The sequence below is a fragment of the Phymastichus coffea genome, unplaced genomic scaffold, assembly GCF_024137745.1.
Source record: "Phymastichus coffea isolate CEN01 unplaced genomic scaffold, Cenicafe_Pcof_1.1 PCOF00002, whole genome shotgun sequence".
NCBI classification, from domain to species: domain Eukaryota; kingdom Metazoa; phylum Arthropoda; class Insecta; order Hymenoptera; family Eulophidae; genus Phymastichus; species Phymastichus coffea.
Window position 1 is genome coordinate 10763349 of NW_026706813.1, and position 22584 is coordinate 10785932.

Here is a 22584-nt window from a genome sequence, read left to right on the forward strand (position 1 = left end):
AGAATGGGTAAAGGCTTTGGATGACTGGAGAGCAGAGGAGAAGAATTAATAAGAAAATTGAGAAAAGTACTAGACAGAAGGATAGACTATGGCACGTGTCAATATATAAGAGCTTTCGAGAAGATGATAGAAAGAAACAAGAAATTGGAGAATAAGAAATAAATGAGAGAGGATAGGAGGTTGGAGTTGAGAGACGAAGTCACTCGCCGGGCAGAAATTTGAGTCGAATGAGGAGGTAATCGCTGCCACAGAAGCCTACTTTTCAGACCTCGAGGAGATGTATTTTTCAGAAGGGTTAAAGAAGTTGGAGCATCGCTGGGCCAAGTGTATCGAACTAAAAGGAGACTGTATTGAAAAATAAAACGCCACTTTTCTAAAATTTTCGTTTTTCTTTTGTAGGCTAAGTACTTATCGGACCACCCTCGTAAGTTCTTAATTGTACTTATCTGGAATAAAATTATTATTATATATTATTTGATAATCGATGTCTGATATAATATATTAACTCAACATTAAAATCTTCCATCAAAAATATTACCTTTCTAGAGAATCAAATGATAACCTTAGTGCTTGGCATAGTTATTGTTTCTAAATTCATGTTGAGAGGTCAATTTCTCGATGATCTTTTACACCTCATTCACTATATTCCATTAATACGAGTACACTATTATTTTTAAAAAAGATTTAAAAAATACAGTTGAATAGGTAAAGGTGACGTTATCGTAGAAACTAATGTAATCCAAGAAAGCAATAATACTTATGTTCTTGAAAATGCTCGGATGCAATGAATACAAGGGCTCATTTTTGGATAGTGCTCAAAAAAAGCAACAAAATGATTTACTTTGAATTTTTGTAAAATTTTTTAATATACAGGCAGGAGTCCAAATTGGTAAAAAAATATTTCAATTTTCAAAGTTATATTATCGTCAGATTGTTAAAAATCAGAGGAAAATATCAATTGTATTTGACATAAATATCATTTCAAAGATTTTAAAATCACTTTTCAAAATCACCAAGGCTGGTCTAAGTACTTTTATTTCTTCTTTGATATGAAATTTTAAGGTTTTGAACAATTTCTTGGGCAATAGCAATTTACTGGTACTATATTTGAAAAATTATAGCAGTATATCTTATACAGTATTAGACAACAGAAAAATATGTATTTATATCAGTGTTATGGTAGAAAATAATTGTTATTTGCTTATTATGAAAAATAAAATATATTTACTTACTAAGAATGTTAGATAACTGATAGGTATGAGGAAAATGTTGATAAATGGAATCTATTGATAATGGTGGTTGTACAATAGCACTTCTTGCCAATTTTGTACCTAAATCAGTTATTACATTTCCAGTACTACTGATTATACGACCTGTTGATGATACAACAAATCCACTTCCTTTAATTAATTGACCTTTTAATGCTGTAATGCTGCCACCGATTGCTTTTATTACTTGAATTAGCGTACTTATCACTGCTCGTTTAAAATCCCAGAAGGAAAACTCCTTCCGATACAACTGAAATAATATCCAAAAGTGATTAAAATGTAAAATGAGATTTTTTGTACATTGCCATTTTTTTTACACAAAACATCTAGAGTATACATCATGTTTGATTATCTCAGCATACGAGGGTCGTTTGAAAAGTCCGTGCAAAGTCAGAGAGATGGCGCTACTAGTGCGTATCAAGGTTACTTTCAGTTAGTGGCATATCTTGGAAGAGCATACACCAAGTTTCAGCCAGATCGGCCAATTACTTTGCGTTTTATATTCGTTTCAATCAAAGAAATCGAGTAGTTATAAAAAAATGGACGAAAAAGAATTTCGTGTATTGATTAAACATTACTTTTTCAAAGGTAAAACGCCTCAAAAGATTAAACAGAAGCTTGATAAACATTATGGTGATTGTGCACCTTCGATTAGAATGGTTTATAAGTGGTATCAAAATTTTCGGAGTGGCCATATGAGCACAAAAGACGCTGAATGTTCTGGACGCCCTGTTGAGGTTACCACTTCAAAAATCATTGATCAAATCCATGATGTGGTGATGGCTGACAGAAGAGTGAAGGTACGTGAGATTGCTAGTACTGTAGGCATCTCGAGCAAATGGGTACATAATATTTTGCACCAACATTTGAACATGAAAAAGCTATCCGCTAGATGGGTGCCGCGATTGCTCACGACTGACCAAAAACGAGATCGTGTGAAGTGTTGCAAGAATGGTTTGCAACTGTTCCAGCAAAATCCACAAGACTTTAAGCATCGTTTTATCACTGTAGATGAAACATGGATACCTCACTACACTCCTGAGACCAAAGAACAGTCTAAACAATGGGTTACCAAGGGGGAATCTGCTCCGAAAAAGGCGAAGACTTTCCTTCGGCCGGGAAGGTTATGGCGACTGTCTTTTGGGATTCGCAAGGAATAATCTTCATCGACTATCTGGAAAAGGGTAAAACCATTATAGGCGAATATTATTCATCGTTATTGGATCGTTTGAAAACCGAGTTGCTAGAGAAACGTCCACGATTGGCCCACAAAAAAGACCTCTTCCACCACGACAATGCGCCAGCTCACGCCTCAGCAGTTGTGGCCGCAAAACTGATGGAGATAGGGTTCCAACTCGTTTCACATTCCCCCTATTCTCCAGACTTGGCTCCGTCGGACTACTATTTGTTCCCTAATATGAAAAAATGGCTGGCGGGGAAAAGATTTTATTCAAACGAGAAGGTGATTGCAGAAACGAATGCCTATTTTACAGACATGGACAAATCCTATTATTTGGAAGGGATTAACAAACTAAAGCAGCATAGGATGAAGTATTTAAGCCTAAAAGAAGACTATGTTGAAAAATAAAAAAGATTTATTAAAAAAAATCAAGCAGTTTTTATTTTTGCACGAACTTTTCAAACGACCCTCGTATTAGATCGTACCAGTATTAGAATTCCCTAAGTAAAAATTTAATGTAGTTATGAAAGGTTTTTCAACTGACATAGTTAACAGAAACAAATCAAACACTAGTAGATAAGCAATATATGTTCTAGGACACAAAAGAGTCGTCAAAGGAAGCCGCCAATATATATGTATGTTCTGGGACACAAAGAGGCCACCCGATGAAGGTGTCGCGGTATCGCGATAATGTAAGATGTGTGTTATCGTGATAAGGTGAGATTTCATGCTGAGCATCTAAATGGCAATCGATGTACCTTTTGTATAGAAGATGCGTTCCAGCAGCGCCAATGCATGTGACATCTGTCTATCTCCCAGATGAGCCCTTTTGACAGAGTGCACTTTCCCTCTCACCTATAGAGGTTGTTAAGGTATGATGCTGTAGAATTTGGTAGGGCGCTTGGTAAGCTATATGTTGGCTAGGTTTGCGCCCTTGGAGAGAGGTCTCTAGCTTGGTAAGCTATATTCTTGCTAAGTACGTACACCGTATAGCGTAGATGCTGCTCTCTCTCTCTCTCTTTCTCTCTATCTCTCTCTCTCTTTCTTTCTCTCTCTCTCTTTCTCTCTATCTCTCTCTCTCTTTCTTTCTCTCTCTCTCTCTTTCTCTCTATCTCTCTCTCTCTCTTTCTTTCTCTCTCTCTCTCTTTCTCTCTATCTCTCTCTCTCTCTTTCTTTCTCTCTCTCTCTCTTTCTCTCTATCTCTCTCTCTCTCTTTCTTTCTCTCTCTCTCTCTTTCTCTCTATCTCTCTCTCTCTCTTTCTTTCTCTCTCTCTCTCTTTCTCTCTATCTCTCTCTCTCTCTTTCTTTCTCTCTCTCTCTCTTTCTCTCTATCTCTCTCTCTTTCTTTCTCTCTCTCTCTCTCTTTCTCTCTATCTCTCTCTCTTTCTTTCTCTCTCTCTCTCTCTACACTACGTCAATGTGCTCCGAGAACAAATCGAGCGCTACGCTTGCTGCCTACTTGTCATCGATTCCAGGATGGTCATGCTTCTCACACTCTTCTGAACCTCTTCTTAATTAAAAACGACACAGATATCCACTCCTTTTCAGCAAAGCCGGCCCTTTTTATTAACTGTCACGACCTTATCAAGCTGTCTATCTATGCCACGGTTCCCCCCTCAGCCATGAAAACCTTCCTCATTCGCAAACTTGAAAGCGTTGACACAGTGCAGCTAAACTCACTGGTTGCCGAGTACGTTGCCGCACAGTACCCATCACCGCAGACCACCCTTACTGACCCAACTCAAATGTCCCTGGATTCACTCGAGGGCTTCCTCTCAAATACCGTGCTGAAAGCCTTCGACACCCTCGCCCCGGTTCGCCAGACAAAACTGTCTGCCAAGGCGAAACCGTGGGTATCAGCCGACATTCGCATCCTCATGCGTGCTTGCACGGCGGCGTACAAGCGAGCAAAAATAACTGCGCTTTCAGGTGACATTCGGAGGTACAAAGACCTTCGAAATCGCGTTTCAAACGAGCTTGACACTGCAAAAAGTAAGCACATCTCGGCTAAACTTGCATCTGCCACAGATCCCAAGACCAAATGGAGAGAGCTTCGCTGTCTCGGCATTGCCCAAAAATCCATGCCCTCTCCACTATAATTTTTCTCACCCACAGCGTTAAATTATCACTTCGCCAAAATCGTCAACCAGCTTCCGCCTATTACTCTTTCTTGCTACGACAATCTGACATCGATGCCACTCTCTCGCTCATTCTCATTTCCTCAATTCAATCTAAACCCGGTGTCGGTCAAGGACGTAGAGGCTGCTCTCGCGGATGCCCACTCAAAGTCAAAAGGAGAGGACGGGATCTCGCTGAAAATGCTCTCGATGGTTTCGCAAACTATCCTTCCATACTACACCATGCTTTTTAACCACTAAATTGCCAACTCACTTTACCCCATGCTCTGGAAGCGCACGCAAATCGTCCCGCTCTCCAAAGTGAAGTCTCCTACCTCCCTTTCGGACACGCCACCTATCGCTAAGCTCTGTGAGCCCTCGAAGCTCTTCGAGCGCGCCTCGTCCATCGTCAACTGTCAGCCTACCTTCAGCAACATCAGCTTCTCGACTCCCGTCAAGCTGGGTTTAGAAAGGGACACTCCACCGAGACCGTGCTCCTTGGTCTTCTCGACGATGTTCGGTTCGCTACCGAAAATAGGCTTCTCACCATCCTTGTGCTTTTTGACTTCTCAAAAACCTTCGATCGTATCTGCCACTTGCGATTGATCACCAAGCTGCGCAAGATAAACCTCTACGACAAAGCCCTCAAATGGTTTTTCAACTATTTGGCAGATCGCCTACAGGCGGTGGTCGATGAGGGAAGCGTTGTCTCCGAATGGCTCCGCGCTGCTACCGGTGTCCCGCAGGGGAGTGTCCTTGGCCCACTACTCTTTGCCATCTACATCAACGACCTTCCGATAGTCCTGTTATCTGCCAAGTATATCATCTATGCGGATGACACGCAGATATATGTGCACTGCTCCCCGCGGGACATTGAGCGTGGCATCGCCGAGGCCCAGCGAGATGCACAGGCCGTGGCTGACTGGGCCTTGGGGAATGGCCTTGATCTCAACCTTGCTAAAACGAAGGCTATGATACGCATATATATACGCATCACCGTCAATGGTCATATGATCCCCTTCGTGATGGCGGCAAAGAACCTTGGGGTCACCCTCTCTCCTACGCTTCAATGGAAGTCACACACCTCAAACGTTGTGAGGAAGGTTTACGGCTCTCTCAGCTCTCTTAAGTTCTATCGCCGGTCTTTGTCGTTCACTCTCCGCAAGACTCTGGTTGAGTCACTGGTACTCCCACTACTAAACTTCTCGTCCATCTTCTTCATGGATCTTGACAAGACACGCACTCGTGACCTCCAGGTGGCGCAAAACGCCTGTGTCAGATTCGTCTCTGGTAATATCCCATTCCTACCAAATAACGACCTCACCTCTCACGTTACGTTCCACCGCCTGAAATTACGCTGGCTCACACTATCATCGACATGTCAATTCGCCCTCGCAAAATTATTTTATAAGATCGTCTGCAACAATGGTCCGTCGTATCTGACCGGCCACTTATCACTACTGAACCAACTTACTATCACTCGCCGCTCTACCCGCAATGTACCCGCGGCCTTCCATTTTCGCGCTCCACGCACTGAGTCCTGGAAGAGATCATTTGCAATTAGAGGTATAGATCTCCTAACCAGCTTGCAGTGACCACTTTTTCCTTGGAACGACTCACTGAATTCAAGTACTGGTTATTTGATTTCCTTTTACTCCTTGAAATCGACAGATTCTCTATCCGGGTTGCCCAGGAGCAAATGACAGGTACAGCCGCCCTCGCTTACCTACCCCATACCTCACGCCCGTATAATGTCTCTGCGTTCGCTCCTAACCCCTCATATCTACTGGTGGGCGGCAGATATTTGCATTATGGATTCCTGACTGATGGACGAAATCTCTCCCTCCAATCAAAACTGTAAATACACCCCCCCCCCCCACTGCGTTAAATTAAGTTTATATATTAAGCTCGTGCGCACCTCTCTGAGGTTTTCTTATTTGTAATTCTTAGATTATACAATTAGCTTGAGTCTTTACACGTACATTTGCGCTGCCTTGCACTTCTATGTATCAACAAGATTCAACTACTGTCATGCAACAACCGCTTTGCTAAACAAAAACATGCCGTTTGTACGCTTACAATACTACTATTGTTACTATCACTATTATATATTGTCAACGCTGTATTTCTTCCAACCACACGGGGTCCTACCCTATGGTTTAATAAAGATTAATCAATCAATCAAAATCTCATGAATTCTAGCAACGTACACTTTCCATATAGCGTGGATGCTGCTGCTCTCTCTCTCTCTCTCTCTCTCTCTCTCTCTAGTAGTTATGACGATTTATCTATGAATATAAATTATACAAAACCTTTACCCCACTCTTTCGTGTAACTATCCCCTCTTCAGCGTACAATGTTGAAACCGGTGCTTTCAACGCGACCATAGTGCTTAAAAGCCATGCTCGTCCGGCAAAGTCCACAATCTTTCAAGACAGCCCATTTTACTAGGTTTCTTAGCAGTGATAAACAGTATTAGTAATAGTAGTAGTAGTAGTAGTATTAGTCGTAGTAGTAACAGTAGTAGTAGTAGTAACATTAGTAGTAGTAGTAGTAGTGGCAGTAGTAGTTATAGTAGTAGTAGTAGTTATAGTAGTAGTTATTCCATTACAAGTCATTCCAAACCAAATTCAAGGGGACGGAGTTATTTAGCGTAAGATAAATTTGGTATTTGAAAAACGTATCATTACTGTATATAGCCAATGAAGAACATACAGATATACAGTTATTCTTAAAAGCAGCAAATAAACTCTTACAATTACAAATACCACAATATCTTACATTTCATAATGCTCTAAAAATAAATATAGAAATGTCAGCTCAATTTGCTGTAATAAAAGATAATATAGCAAACATTCAAATAAAGTATTACAACAATGAATATATTTCCGTTTATAGAACGACAGATATTCAATTATAGTTTCCAAAAAACATTGAAGATGTTATACTTAAAAATTTTGAAGAATTTCAAGAAAGAGATTCCGTTTGAACATTAAAAACTATCATCGGTATTACTGTTAATATAAATAAGTTTAATCTTTTTAAATCTGGCTCATATATTCAACTCCCAAAACAAATAGCAGATAGAAAAGCATGTGTCAATGTTTAAATTACAGATAATGAATGTTTTAAATGGGCTGTGCTTATCTGTTTTATTCAGCTAGATTTCATAGCAAAAGGGTTTTTAATTATATCCCCTTTGCAAATGAATTGGAATTCGATAGCATAAGCTTTCCTGTTGAGGTAAAAAATATTCCTAAATTTAAAAAATTGAACAGTATTTCAATAAACCTATACATACAAAAAAAAACACAGATTTAAGTTCGAAATTACCCCACGTTGGGCGTCAAAATGTAACGGGGATTTAGACTGCTACAATATATTCATTAAACCGAGATCAAGTAATAGCTGGCACAATTGCAGCTTTTTGCGGCATTACGTTCTGCTACTTAAGACCGGCCCGGTAGGTCAGATCGCCAATTGGCCCGCGGAGAGCGTTGTCGGTCATGCAGCTTAAATCATGAAAGTTATATATATATATATATATATGTGTGTGTGTGTATATTTAATATATATAGGTTGATTTAGAAGGATTATAGTTCCCGAAAATGGGCTATAGAAAAAAATGTTCTGAATCGATTGCCGTTTTCAAAAAATTTTTATCATCAATACTTTCCGAGAAAATTAATTTTAAAAATTAATAATTTCAACCAATCAGAGCGCCGTTTCGGTCGACGATCAAATATCTCCTCTTTTGCTGTCTTCCCCTCCACTTGGCCATAGCAACCGAAGCGGTGATTGAGACAACGCGGTAACTAATATTGCAAAATATCATTGGTTGCTTAACAACGCATCGAAGAAAGAACCGCCTTGTAAAGACGCTATTTTCTTAGAATAAACCGTCTAACAATGTCTTATAATTTATTTTTTTTATAACTTTATAATAAACATATAAATTTAAAGTAATTTTTCTAATCAATAGAAAAGTGACTCTTTTAATTATTTTTAGAAATACAAATTATGAGCATTTAAGTAAAAATTTAATACTAAGACTTTTTATTGAGTGATATTTATTGTTTCTCGCTCACCATTCGGTATTACTGACGGTGACATTACTATTCGTGAAACTTTTGCAGACACTTTTGTCGACACTCGGAAAAGCCTCTCACGTTAGCTACAGAGTAGAGGGAAAATACGCGCGGACAAGCGTACGAAAGTACACGACTTCGATGTCGATCTTGGCAATATTTTGCCACTTTTATTCGAATGAAACCTTTTTCATTCGAAAGGTCATGATAAGATGTGTCCGTCAATCTTTTTCCCATGCTCGGAAAAGCCTTCGCCATTAGCTACAGAGGAGAGGGCGAATGGCGCGCAGACAAGCGTACGAAAGAACGCGACTTCGATGTCGATTTAGGCAATGCTTTGCCATTTCTATCGGAATGAAACTTTTTTCATTCCAATGATCATTAAATTGAAAATTTATGCTACATAGCGTTAAATATACTATGCTATTTAATTTAATCATATTGAAAAATATCATATTGAAATATATTCAATCACATTGAAAAATTATTTTTTCTTTTGTTGGTGGGACTATTCGAACAAATCGATGTCTTAGTAACTGTTAAATGTTTATAACCAAATTGCTAATAGCGAAGTGGTTAGTTGGCAATTGTATTTTTTTTGGCTATGGCGGAAAATAAGTATATTTTGGTTCTGTGGAAAGGTGACCTGAAAGAGTATAGTGTTGTGCAAAGCAAAAACGTGAGACAGAATAGGAATAGAATCGAAGTAAAATTTGGGAAGAAATGGTTTGAAGCGGAAATAATAGAAAGTAGTAGTGAGTAATTAAAGTTATTATTTTATTAAATAAAATTATGCTGAAACTGGAGCTTTATGCTTTTTGAAGCGCAGTATGTACAAGTTACTTGGTTTAATAAGGTATTTTCTGCATCGTATAAAAAATAACAATTATATTATTATTTGGTGACATTATCCGTATAAAAATATTCACTCTGCCCTACGAACTAGCAGATGACCCTACAATTGCTTCGCTGTTGTGATTCACCCGAGAATACCGAATCGCAGACCGCTCTAATGTACCGCTACGATGGCTGCCCCGAGGAAAGCCTGTGACGAAAACGTCAAATACTGCGCGTGGCCGCAAGAACTGCACACAATGTCGCAATAATGGCGCGATCCGGCGACTGCTAGTGTTCGCGCGCGAGTGAGCGAGAGAGAGAGAGAGAGAGAGAGAGCGACCGAAGGGGCTCACCGTAGTTGAGGCTGTTAATACTGTTGTTGCTAAGCTGTTACTAAGTTTTTGTTGCTGAGCTGCGGCACTCAGGTCTAGTTGCCCTCTCAGATGTATCGCCCACGATACTTCGTCGTCGTCGTACACAAATCTTGTGTTGTTCGCTTGTTGCTGCGGGATGCGTCTGCTTGCCACTACCGCCGGATGGAGAAGAACATCTCCGCTCGCGGCGCGGACACGCGTAAAGTTGCCCCCAACGAGCCGACCCCGCTGTATGCGCGTGTACCACATATGCTTTTCTCTTTTTCTCTCACGTCTTGGCTCTGCCCTCCTCGTCGCCGTTATCGTTGCCGTTGGTCCGTCGCCACATTGCCACGTTGCATCTCCTAAATGAAAACACAACACATCAGCAAGAATTCTCCTTGCTCATGACCTTGTGGCGACAGACAGGCACGGTGGAGCGAAAAACTGGGCAAGCTCGTGAGCGAGCATTCCCCGTTACATACTTTATAACTTAGATGTGTATGAGATCTGTAAATTTTATTTGCTATTAGACTCGATGATCACAAAGCAAGTCGACGCCAGAGAGTGTGCGGTGACGGGATTTAAAGTCAATTATAAAAGATAATCAGCGAGCACTTTTCTTTTCCAACTTGAATTTTATTTCGGCAAACAAAATATTTCGTTTCTCGTTTTTATTAAAATCGCGTGACAATTATATTAATCTTGGAGTCGAGCCTTTATCATCATATTCGGATTTCCGTGGCGCATTAATTCGCAAACATTGCTAATTTACAGACATTATCAAAACCCCGTATTGGAAAGGCGATTTGATGCTTACATGGCATGGAGATGTTGAGTCCTCTGTTACCCAAGTTAATCGGGTTCGCTGCGTTTCTGGCGATGATACGATGTTTGAGATGTTGATAAGGGAAACGGTCTTCGTCCGATGTACGTCTTTTGAAATAGCTTGCCAATAGTAATACCGTTTCAGATAGCATGTTATTTTATAAATAACATGCTATCTCCGGGGTGTTCTAGTTGCAAATGCCTTATCTCTATTAAATCTTTTTCTAATTTGGTTGGGACTATTATGCGCCAACAGTTGTTTTTATTCTTTTATAAGTGGTATGATATTGTACTCGTTGTATAACTGCAAACAGTTATTTCCATTTCCTTTGCTTTCTATGATCTCTAGAATCTTTTGACGGGCAACGTCATTTTTTTGCATTTTACCGATGATTTTTATGATTAGTTTGCTGTAATTATGTAGCGATGAAATAACGATTGTTTCCTTGGTGTGTTCATGTAATGTAATTTTACATCGGAGTTTCTACTAAAAAAATCATTTATTGTGTTGTCCTTTCCCCGGGAATGTACAATTGTGTATGTAAATTGTTGAAGGCAAAGCGACTACCTGATCAAACGAGACTTGTGAAAAATCGTAGAATTCAAAAATTCCAATGATTTGTGATCGGTCACGATTTTAAAGTTCTGTCCGATCAGATACATACTAAATTTTGATATACTGTAAATGATTGCTAAAAGTTCCAGCTCTGTGGTCGTACACCTTGTTTTTGTATCTGTCAAACATCTGCTCGCGAGGGAAACTATGCAACTATCCCCGTTTTCGTCAATCTCAAAAAAGACTTCCAACTACACATTCGGCATGACATGACTCAAACAAACGGCGTTATAAAGTTTTGCTTGAAAACGTCAAATGCGTTGGTATGCTCCTTTGTACAAAACCAGCCACTATCATCCTTCAATAGATCACGAAAAGGGGTAATAAAGTCGTTATATCTTATCGCAAAACGTCTGTAGTAGTTGCATTCGCCAAAAATATGTTGCAGCCGTTGTTTGTTTCTTGGAATTAAAAAATTTACTATTACCTGAATACGATCCGGGTTAACTTTGATCCCGTGAAATCATAAAACGAAACTAAGAAAAAGAATTTTGCTTAATAAGAATTGACATTTTTTTAAATTAATTGTAAATCTGCTTACCATTAGTTTCAAGAAAATCACTTGCAGGACTAATATTTGATGTTTGAAAGTTTGCGTTCCGATCGCACAGTCATCAACGTATGTGGCTGATTCTTTTTAAATATTTATATCCTTGGGGCTAACAATGTCTTTCTGGTCTTTATTAACATAACTCTATAACTTCGGATGTATTTCAAAGATATCGATTATTTTTACTTCTTTAAGTAGCGCCATGTTTTTTATAATTTGTCGTTAAAATTTGTCCAATCTTAGGTTTCTTATTTTTCATATTACGTAGGTCAATAGCACCTATCTCGCTTAATAATCTAGCTATTGCCGTAGTATTATCACAATCCCGTGAAATCAAATGTACTATATTGTCTCTCTGGTAAGTCAAGCATTGTTGAGAGTTGTCACATTATTTTGTAAGGTGAAATACCCAGGACCCAAAAGGGTTTCGCTATCTTCTGTTCTTGAGGAACTAGGATTTTTATGATCGCTAGGTCTTTTATACTGATTTATGGGTCCCTTTGCATAAGGCAGGATGAAAAAGAAATCATCATCTATTGGAGCCTTTGAAAAATTCAATTCGACCGGGGACCGTGTAGTCTCGCTATTTATACTTTCTTTTTCTTCCGGTATTTCTTCGAGTCCCTTAAATTTAATACCCGTTTGTCCCTTATTTAATGGAGTACTTCGGCTTTTAGGTTCGCCAATTTCCACATTAGGAGTCACCGATAACTCTCGTCTCTGCAAAGGGATTAACTCATCCCTTTCGTTAGATTTTTCATGTTCAGTGACATGAACAGAGTCGTTATACGTCGTCCGACGTTATTGTATCGCTCTGTGGTTCAGAATTTCTTTGTTCTATTTCGGATTCCACAGCATGTTGGGACAATTCCACTAATTTTTTTATTCTTCTTTCCATTTGTTCGTCTGAGTTTTTGTCACTGTATGGATCCATTTCTACTAACACATTCTGTAATTCAGGATCTACTTCGTCCCCATCAGAGAAGTGGCTGATTTCGTACGGTTCCAAATCTCTATTGTCCCAATAAAACGTCACATCTTCGGCACTCCGGTATCGTCTCAAACTCTCCTCGAACCTAGCACACGATTCTGCAAGTTTATTTTGAGTTAGGTTGGTCACGATTTCCTTTTCGGTAGAATCGTGTTTGTTCTCAAAGACGTCGTCGTAATTGGTACTATCAGTGTTATCACTCGTTTGAGGACCAGTCACTTCAATATCCAATGATCCATCACTTTCGTCAGATTGCGACGTTCGTTGTGTAGCCGATTCAGCGTTTTCAGCTAATGTTTTGTCCTTTATATTTTGAACTGAATCTTCTAACTTTTCGGGTTCGGTTTTCTCCTGTTCCCTTAATCCAGTACGAGTAAAATCCGGGATCGGCGGCTCGCTTTCAGAACTCCTTTGTTTACGTGTGTTAACGTCCGTTTCCTCTATACCCGTCGACGACATCATAGATCTCCGAAAAAACGTCAGGCTTTTAGCAGTGATCCTATCGGTTTCTACACTGGATTCGTCCGTCAGAGCCTCATAAGATCCTGCAGTGGCAACCTGACTCTGGATTTCTTGGACTCTCGGATGTTTTTTTATTTTGGACGTCATTGGAGGCGTATCTTTCCGCACTAGCGGCCATCGTGAAATGTCAGTCCTAGTTCCGCTTTCCCGGTTAGTCGAGATATTACTCGAATTTTGACTTTGCGGTACCTGCAGTCTAGATCACGTAGCTTGTGTCGTAGGATCCTTTTTATTCGTAGACAATCTAGTCCCTGCTTTTGGCCTTTGACCGGATGTACTAGGCTCTGGGTCGGTGGCAATTGTCAATGGAGCAGGATTCTTACTCCTCGTTCTCCCGGCTATAACGCTATGTTCTAACTTCGGCCTTTGTTTGTTGGTTTTAGAGCCTAAAGTCTACCTATCGGTCTATGTTCGCCAGCAATCGTGTTTGCTCATTTGCGCATTCGTTTCTTTTCTTTCTCTGACTTTTCTTTAGCGGCTTCTTGTTCTTTTGATTTATCTTTCCACTTCTTAAACATCATTACCTGTATTTTAGGTATATTGTCATTGAGGTCCTGTTCACACTTTTATTTTTCTTTTAAATACACATTCAGGTCCACCGGATTGCGGGAAAGTGAATCGGCATGGCAGTTCAATTTACCGGGTTTAAATTTGAAGGTGTACTGAAAATCGGAAAACTTGAACATCCACCTCATCAATCTTTGTCCTGGGTCCTTGCGATTGTGCATATAATTCAACGGCTCGTGATCGGTTATTAATGTGAATTTCGTGCACATCAGGTATGGGCGGAATTGATTCATGGCATATAGACACGAAATGCATTCCTTTTCTGTCGTCGTATAATTTCTTTCTGATTTGTTCAATAATCTCGATAAATATGCCACCGGACGCTCCACACCATCTACTTCCTGCGATAGGATAGCTCCTACAGCATAGTCCGAAGCATCGGTAGTCAAAGTGAAAGGTTTCTCGAAATCGGGGTACGTTAATATGGGAGCTTTACATAAGAGTTCTTTTAGTGTATTGAAAGCTTCTTCTTGTTCGGATCCCCATTCGTATTCTCTGTCCCTTTTAGTTAGATCACTCAGCGGTTTTGCTATTTTCGAATAATCTTTAATAAAACGTTTATAGTAGCCTGATAGTCCCAAAAAGGATCGGATACTTTTTACACCGGTTGGACGTAGGAAGTCCATGACTGCAGAGACCAATTTCGGATCCGGTTCTACGCCTCGTTTGCTAATTATATGTCCTAAGAATTTGACTTCTCTACGCAAGAATTCTACTTTGTCCGGCTGTAGGACCAATCCTGCATTAGACAATCTTTCGAATAGTTTTCTGACCTTGCTCTCGTGGTCGTTCAGGTCCTTTGCATAAACTATTATATCATCAAGGTAAACTAACATTTCAACGTTTAACAGTCCTCTTAGTAAATGGTCCATCATTCGTTGAAACGTAGCCGGGGCGTTCACCAAACCCTCGGGCATGCGTATATACTGAAAATGTCCACGTAAAGTGGAAAATGCAGTTTTAGCTCTGTCCTCGGCCTTCAAAGGAATTTGTTGAAAGCCATTTGCAAGATCGAAAGTTGAGAAATAGGTACAGCCCCCTAGCTGGTCTAAGATATCTGCGATGTTAGGGAGAGGATAAGCGCCTCCAATAGTTCTATTGTTCAATTCACGGAAGTCTATCACAATTCGCCAACGCGGTTTGCCATCGCTTCCGACTTTCTTTGTACAATCCATAAGGGCGAATTATAAGGAGAATTTGACTCCTCTATAATTCCAACCTTAAGTCGTTTTGTAATTTGTTCCTCTATAAACTGCTTATGCGCCGGCGGGTGTCGATATTGTTTAGTGTTAATGGGCACATTGTTTTCCAGGTGAATTTCATGTTCAATAATATTTGTACATGGTAGCGGCTCACCTGACAGTAAAAATACATTTGGGTATTGTCTTATCAAACGCTTAATACATCTGTATTCGTTTGGTGCCAAATGTCTTGTTCTCAATAATTTAAGTAACCTCTTATATTTTTGTTTGAACTGTATTTCAGCATTCTGTGGACTAGTGCATTCGCCTTCACTTTCCGAAGACGAACTAGCCTCGGGATTCATATGCTCGAATGGCAGTATGACCCTCGGGTCCACTTCTATTGTTACGTTCTTATCAAAATGAGTATTAACAGCCATAATTTTACAAGTTCCATTTTGATTTGTCACTACTCCTTGTCCCATATATACTCGATCGTCTCCTACGTTGATTCGGGGGAGATAACCTTCCGCTAGATGTGTCCGTACCAAGTTTATTTGAATAACTTGCCGTGACCTTGCAGGTATCTTATATTTCACCTTACCACCGTCGGTGTCAGCATCATTTACATCACTTTCAGAAGAATCGGTCCCCCTTTCATGCGAAGGTATTTTACCTTCTTTCAGCATTTCTTGGTACTTGATGGGGTACATAGCGATAAGATCATTCCGTAGATTGTTTATTGGAACATTCTCTGGCAAAAACGGCACTGGATTCATCACATCGCTGTTTAACATTAAGGCATCGCTGTGATAAGATATCACAGCCCTTGTAGTTTTCAGAAATGCTCTTCCCAACATTCCATCTTCTTGAATTGGAAAATTGTCCCATACAATATGAAATTTAGTACTTCGTCCATTTATACTTAACATAACGGTCCCCAATGTCGGTACGGTATGAGCTGTAATGCCACTAAGCGGAGTAGCTTCCTTCGGGTTAAAAGTTGTTGTCCACCTTAAAGTCTTAAACTAATTATATTTACTGAAGCGCCATTGTCTACCATAAATACTGTCCATTTTTGATTAGTTTCAGGTACACAAAACCTCACTCTCGTCGGCTCATAGACCTCACAATCTCCATCACCAGATCCCCGATTCGCGGCAATGCAGACGCCTGGTCCTGCATACTGGGAGCCAGGGGTCTCTGTAACACTGTCATTACTAGTGCCGGTGGCATTCCTTCTTTCTGACTCGGCTGGTCTGCCAGTCGTGCTAGAACTGCCTTGGCTTCCTCGATCATTGCTTGTGTTGGTTTTGCAAGGCTCGTCACCTTGATGTCGGGACGAGCCGTTTGCGAGTTTAAAGGTTCAGCATTTGTCGGTTGGTTATATGGCGGATTAGGTCTTAATTCTCGCTGATATTGTCCAACTTGTTTCAACTGGCTGTTTTGTCCTTGAGGCGATCCAAGTCTTGGTTGATCATAACTAATCATGCCATACCGTCTTCCTGTAGGATACAGATATGTGTCTGTATCCGGATTGTATAATTTTCCATTATTTTGTTCATAAGAGCGGCCTTGCGAGCCTTGAAATCTCGGAATCCAATACCCAGTCCTAGGCTGATATTGTCTCTGACCTTGAAATCTATTATTTTAAGAATTATTTCCAGAGTAACCTCCGTTATTAGAGTACTGATTATTATTATTTTAGTAATTATTACCGTTCTCTAAATTTTGTTGAAATTGCCTCTGTTGGTACTGGCTCTTTTGAATATAGAGTTGCTGAAATTTAGCAGGCAATTCTTCGAACTCAATGGGCAACTGTTCTTCTGATTCCAAACCCTGCTCTTGCACGTAAGCAACGTCCAAATTTTTGTTGAAACCAGTCCATTTGTTAGCTTCAAACTCAGGTTTCATATTATTTCGAGCCTCAATTCTCAAGGCTTCTTTATAAGCTTCGCTCAAAGAAGTAGGGCATTTGACATCCACTAAAGCCCCTATTTCTTTAGGTAAACCGTTTACGAATATCTTTACTACAGCTGACTTCAATGGTGTCAACATAATCTCATTAAATTGTACTCCCCATTCGTATTTTAATGTATAGTATGTTCTGCACAATTCAACAATATATTTATTCGGTCATGAAAATCTCCGACAGTGTCGCCCTGTTTCATTCTTAACGCGTGTAATCTTGCATCATAATAAGCAAAATCCTTACACGGTGCAAATCTTTCCTTTAAAGCTTTCGTTAATTCTTCTGCAGTATTAACCATTTTGCCATACAAACAGTTCCTAGCCGGCCCCCTTAATTTTGCTATGACGGCCTTTACATAGTTTGGTCTTTGGGCGACAGGTACAGTGGCAGATACATTTTTTATGTCTTGAATAAAATCTTTTAATGGAAGATCCCTTCCATCGAACTCTGGAATTCCTAGCAAAGAATTTTGTAAAGCGAAACTCGCTGATACCGATTGCAGCATAACGAGCGTTTCTTGTTGCTGCTCTTGTGCCTGCTGTTGCGCTGCTGCTATTGTTGCAGGGTCTGCCATTTCTTTCTCAAATAATGCGAATGTGTACTATCAGTCTTATCCCTGATTTCTACACTAATCGTATAATATTATCCTCCTATTTTAACGTATTCAAAACGTTATCATAGGGATCGCTTACAGATTTAAGATGGATATATATAGTTAAATATATATATGTATATATATATGATTCAGGATATATATACTTAATTAGCTAAAAATTAATATTCTGAATGTGCGTTCTGACAAATCGTTAACGTAACCTAGTTTATTACGCGTTATTTAATGTTACTATTTATTTCGGGGACGTGGGTATAAATTATACACCCATTTGGTAAATATTATATATTTTTTTTTTATTATATTTTTTTATTATTTTTTTTTTTATGTCAAAAATTAAATTTTTTTGATATTAAATGTTAATAATTAATTAATTAAGAGCGTTAAAACAGCAAAAAACCACGCTCTGCTACCATCTGAGACGTGTTTTCGACTAGACACACACGTCGTTAGTGTACTTTTAGCAAACGAGTGACACTACAACTCGTTGTGGTGAATTGCTGCATGTATGAGACCCCGCTCACTTAACGCTCGCAAGTTATTTGATAAATATAACTTATATATATATGTATATTTATGGGACATAAATAGTAATTAAATAAAATCAAATAACTAAAATATATTTATATAGGGGTCCTTCTATTACTATCGCAAATATAGGCACAATTATTCATATATATAATAAAATAATGATATAGATCGAAACTCTTATTAGTCTCGAGTGCACTGGTTGAAGACAAAGATATAAAAGGTAGAAATGGCTGCGTTTGACGAGCAATTTGAAATTAAGTTCTTTTAAATATAATCAAAATATTGCAGACGTACTACTTATCCTATACACATGCATATCATATTATCCGGCAACGCGCTTAATTGTTAAACACTTCGTCAACGAAAGCTATTATACGACGTTTTCGTAGAGGTCGTATGACGCTAATCCGACCGGTCGGCGCGAGCGGTATTTATAACAATAAAATAAAAAGAGTCGCGAGAATAAAATGCCAAAGCCAAAATAGTTAAGAATTTATCAATCACGCATATATATACATATATGTATTTATATATATATATATGTAGTTATACACAAAATGAATACGTGGAATTTGCCAAATGGTAATTACTCCAAGAATAATTATTATTATAGAAAAATAAGTAAGAAGAAGACAGTTTTATATAATAAACCTTGAGTTACTTACTTGTTGAATGTTTATTTGTTATTTATTAATTGGTGTCAATTATATCGCTATATTTATATATGTATTAATGGACTTGTCCTTGGATTTATATTGCTATATATGTGTATATATTGTTAGAACGTTTGTCCAAAGGTATAACCATTTATCTCGATTAGTCCTTATAATAATTCTTGTCCTTACAATAAGTAATTATGCTTGAATTTTGCCGCACGTTTTTAGAAATTAATGACAAAAACTAATTAAGATAAGAAAACTGAGATGAAAACCGATTATAAACAAGAAAGACAAATTTACAAAAGAACTGAATATAATCTGTATAACGTAATTCTGAAGAGAACAAAGTTGTGGCACGGCTGTTCGTGATTAACTCTCGCACGGGAAAGAATTATTGGGCGTGGGTGCTACAGTAATGCAGTGCGGGAGCGCCACCATGCGCGCTTAATGCGTACAACTAATACGCGCGGCGCAATTATACATAATACTAATACACAATATTAATCAGGATTAAGAAAATTTAAAAGTTGTCACTTAACACAAATAATTGTGGGTGAGGTGACAGAATGTCAACTGACGAAAGGTCAAATAAGCGTAGGATGGTGAGACCGTTCTCGTTATTCTACCTTTTTTTCCGCTCTCGTCCTTCCTTTCCCATATTTCCCAAAATATCGACTACGTCTAACTCTTGATCATTGACACTTATACCACAGCTTACCTTTGGTCTGTTGCATAACCTGTTCCGCCCATTGCTTTTGTCTTTTCAATATTATCTTCACGTCTTCTACGGATAAACCAGGCCACACTATGCTCCTTTGCCTTTCTACCAAAGTCCATGTTTGACTCTGACTCTTCTATCAAGCAGCACTGAGCATATCTGCCCTTCACACAAATCTCTATATATCTGACACACTTCTGAGAAAGCCCTGAGGTTGACCACTTTTTCTTCCGAGTCATTGCTCTACCTTCCCATCTTCTTAAACTATGCTCGCTCCGCCCTATTTTTTGAGACTCCACTTCGACTAACTCTATTTCAAACCTGCATTGGACACATCCGTCCTCTTTTTCCGAGAACCCGCTTCGTTTGACATAATTTCTAGTTAGCAATGTGGTCGTCTGGGATCATTTCCGCGCCATTGCTCCGTCGGACCCATTCCTAAGACCCTACTATGACCGCCTTATCTTGTCCCCAAGTCGCCTGCTGTTATTGCTCGTCGTTAACTGTCAATCCAAGTTAACACTATGCTCGATTGGCCTTTTCCAGAGAAGAAATAGGCTTGACCACCATCTTACTCGAGCCCCACTAAGCCTGACCCTTTTCCAAGGCCACCCCCTGCTCCTCTAGCCTACAACTAGCGCCCTCGTTTTTATGTGCCATTATTCCCAGTCAGCACTGCGTTTGCCTAAGCGTTTTTCCGCACCCTCACTCCGACTGACCCCTTACTAAAACAGCTCTGGGCTTCTTCGCCAATTTTTTCGAGTCCGCACTGCTTGAATCTTTTACTAGGCCTCCCCATGTTCGACTGGCTACAATCTATGCAACCGCTTCGTCTGCCGTTTTTTCCATTCAGCACAACGCATCTGCACTCTTTTCTGCGGACTCGAACACGGACATAGCCCTGTGCTCGTCTACCCTTCAGAACGCAACCCCCCGCTCGTCCGTCCATTTTCACCCAGCCCTCAGCTTGTCTGCCCCTTTAGACATGGCGCTCTACGCGTCCGCCCTATTTCACACAGCCCTCCGCTCGTCCGCCCTATTTCACCCAGCCCTCTACCCGTCCGTCTTATTTCGACGTCTCCCCCTTGCCGTCCGTCTAATTTCGACGTAGCCCTCCGCTCGTCTGCCCTTTTAGACGCAGCCCTCCGCTCGTCTGCCCTTTTAGACGCAGCCCTCCGCTCGTCCGTCTTATTTCACCTAGTCCTCCGCTCGTCCCCCTTTTTAAACTCTACCCTCCGGTCGTCCGTCTTATTACACCTTGCCTTCCGCTCGTCCGTCTTATTTCGACGAATCCCATCACCGTCCGTCTAATTTCGACGTAGCCCTCTGCTCGTTTGCACTTTATGACGCAGCCCTCCGCCCGTCTTCCCCATTTTACACAGCCCTCCGCTCGTCTGTCCTGTTTTAACATAGCCCTCTGATCGTCTGCCCTTTTGGACGCAGCCCTCCCTCGTCTGTCTTATTTTACACAGCCCTCCGCTCGTCAGTCTTGTTTTAACATAGCCCTCTCATCGTCTGCCCTTTTGAACGCAGCCCTCCACTCTTTTGTCATATTATGACCTAGATCTCTGCTCCTCTGCCCTACATCACAGAGCCCTCGGCTCAGCCGTCCTATTCTGACGTAGCCTTCTGCCCGTCTGCCCTTCTAGACGCAGCCCTTCGTTCGTCTACACTTTTTAATGTTGCCCTCGCTAATCTGCCTTTTTACAGATCCGCACTGGACTCATACACCTTTATCCTAGCAACACTAGGCTCGTCCGCTCCTTTTTAGAGCAGCACTGGGCTCGTCCGCTCTCATCAGACCAGCGCTCGGCTCCTTTGACTTTTCCCGAACAGCACTGGGCTCGTCTGCTATCTTCCCAGCACCGTTGCTTCGCTTGTCGTATTTTCAGTCATCTTTGCGCTCGTCTGCCCTGCTTAATAAGTCCCAGCTTCCTCCTGCCTATTTCTAAGGCCGCGCCGTGCTCGTCTTCTTTTCCTCCCCGAGCCTCTGCTATATGTGACCTTTTTCTCAGAGCAGCTTAGCGCACGTCTGCCCTCTTCGCCTAAATCTCGGCGTCATCAGAATTTTTACTTGAGCCTCGCTTCGTGCGCAGCTTTTCTGATGCCGCACTGTGGTTTATTATGATCATGGAAGAGCAAAAATCTTATAACCGCCGATTTCGGCTCTAAAAAAATTTTGAAAGCATCATGTTTTTCCCAAAAAAAGTTTTTTCCATTGTACTTTTTGTCGTTGACTCCGAATCTCAAGTCAAATTGCCAGTTTGACAGTTAGTAGTTGTCATGACAGCTGTGATGACAATTGACTTCAAACTCGCGTCCAGGAAACGCGAAAACAGTAGGGTGACTTTTTCTGTTTCCGCATATCAAATTTTGTCGAACTTTTAAGTTGTCGAAACAATTTAATTTCAGATTCGTGTTCAGCGATAAAAAATACAATAGGAAACATATTTTCGAGATCGAAAAACAATTGTGGAGCGTACAATTGCCAGCGCGACCTTGCTGAAGGCGAAAAACTGAATTTTCCAGTTTTTGACTGTGAGCTCGAGAAAAAGTATCACACCGAACTTTGTAATCGCAAAAATTGGTATCCTTTTTCATTCTAGGCCCTTCAAGATACAACTTGCTGCTTTCAAAATTTTTTTCAGAGCCAAAATCGACGGTGATAAGATTTTTGCTCATTTTAAATTCAAAATAACTCTCAATGGGCCGCCCCGTCGGCGTCCGCAATTCTCTTAGGTCGCACTGCGTTCGTCTGTTCTCATGCCCCCCAGCCTCATCCCCCCCTTTTCGTTTATTCTTCTCAAAATCCGCACTTTCGCCACATTCACTACTCTCTCCGAGCAGCCTGGCACCTTTGACTCATTACGGATCTTCTTTCATATGTCGGTTTATTAAACGATGAAGTTACATGCGGAACAGTGGCAACGAGAGATTGATTTTAAAAGAAATTATGGAAATTTGTTTTTGGAATTTCTTTTCACCGAAAAGTG

At 40.2% G+C, this 22584-nt stretch overlaps 1 protein-coding gene across 4 annotated transcripts in view; it reads right to left on the minus strand.

Annotated features, from left to right (window-relative positions):
* Positions 1-22584, minus strand: part of LOC131663832 (uncharacterized) — an 816929-nt gene that overhangs the window by 390182 nt on the left and 404163 nt on the right. For all 4 annotated transcript variants that reach the window (XM_058934535.1, XM_058934552.1, XM_058934526.1 and 1 more), the window contains one exon: positions 1233-1518. In XM_058934535.1, the coding sequence (XP_058790518.1) occupies positions 1233-1518 (286 nt within the window). The remainder of the gene's footprint in view (positions 1-1232; positions 1519-22584) is intronic.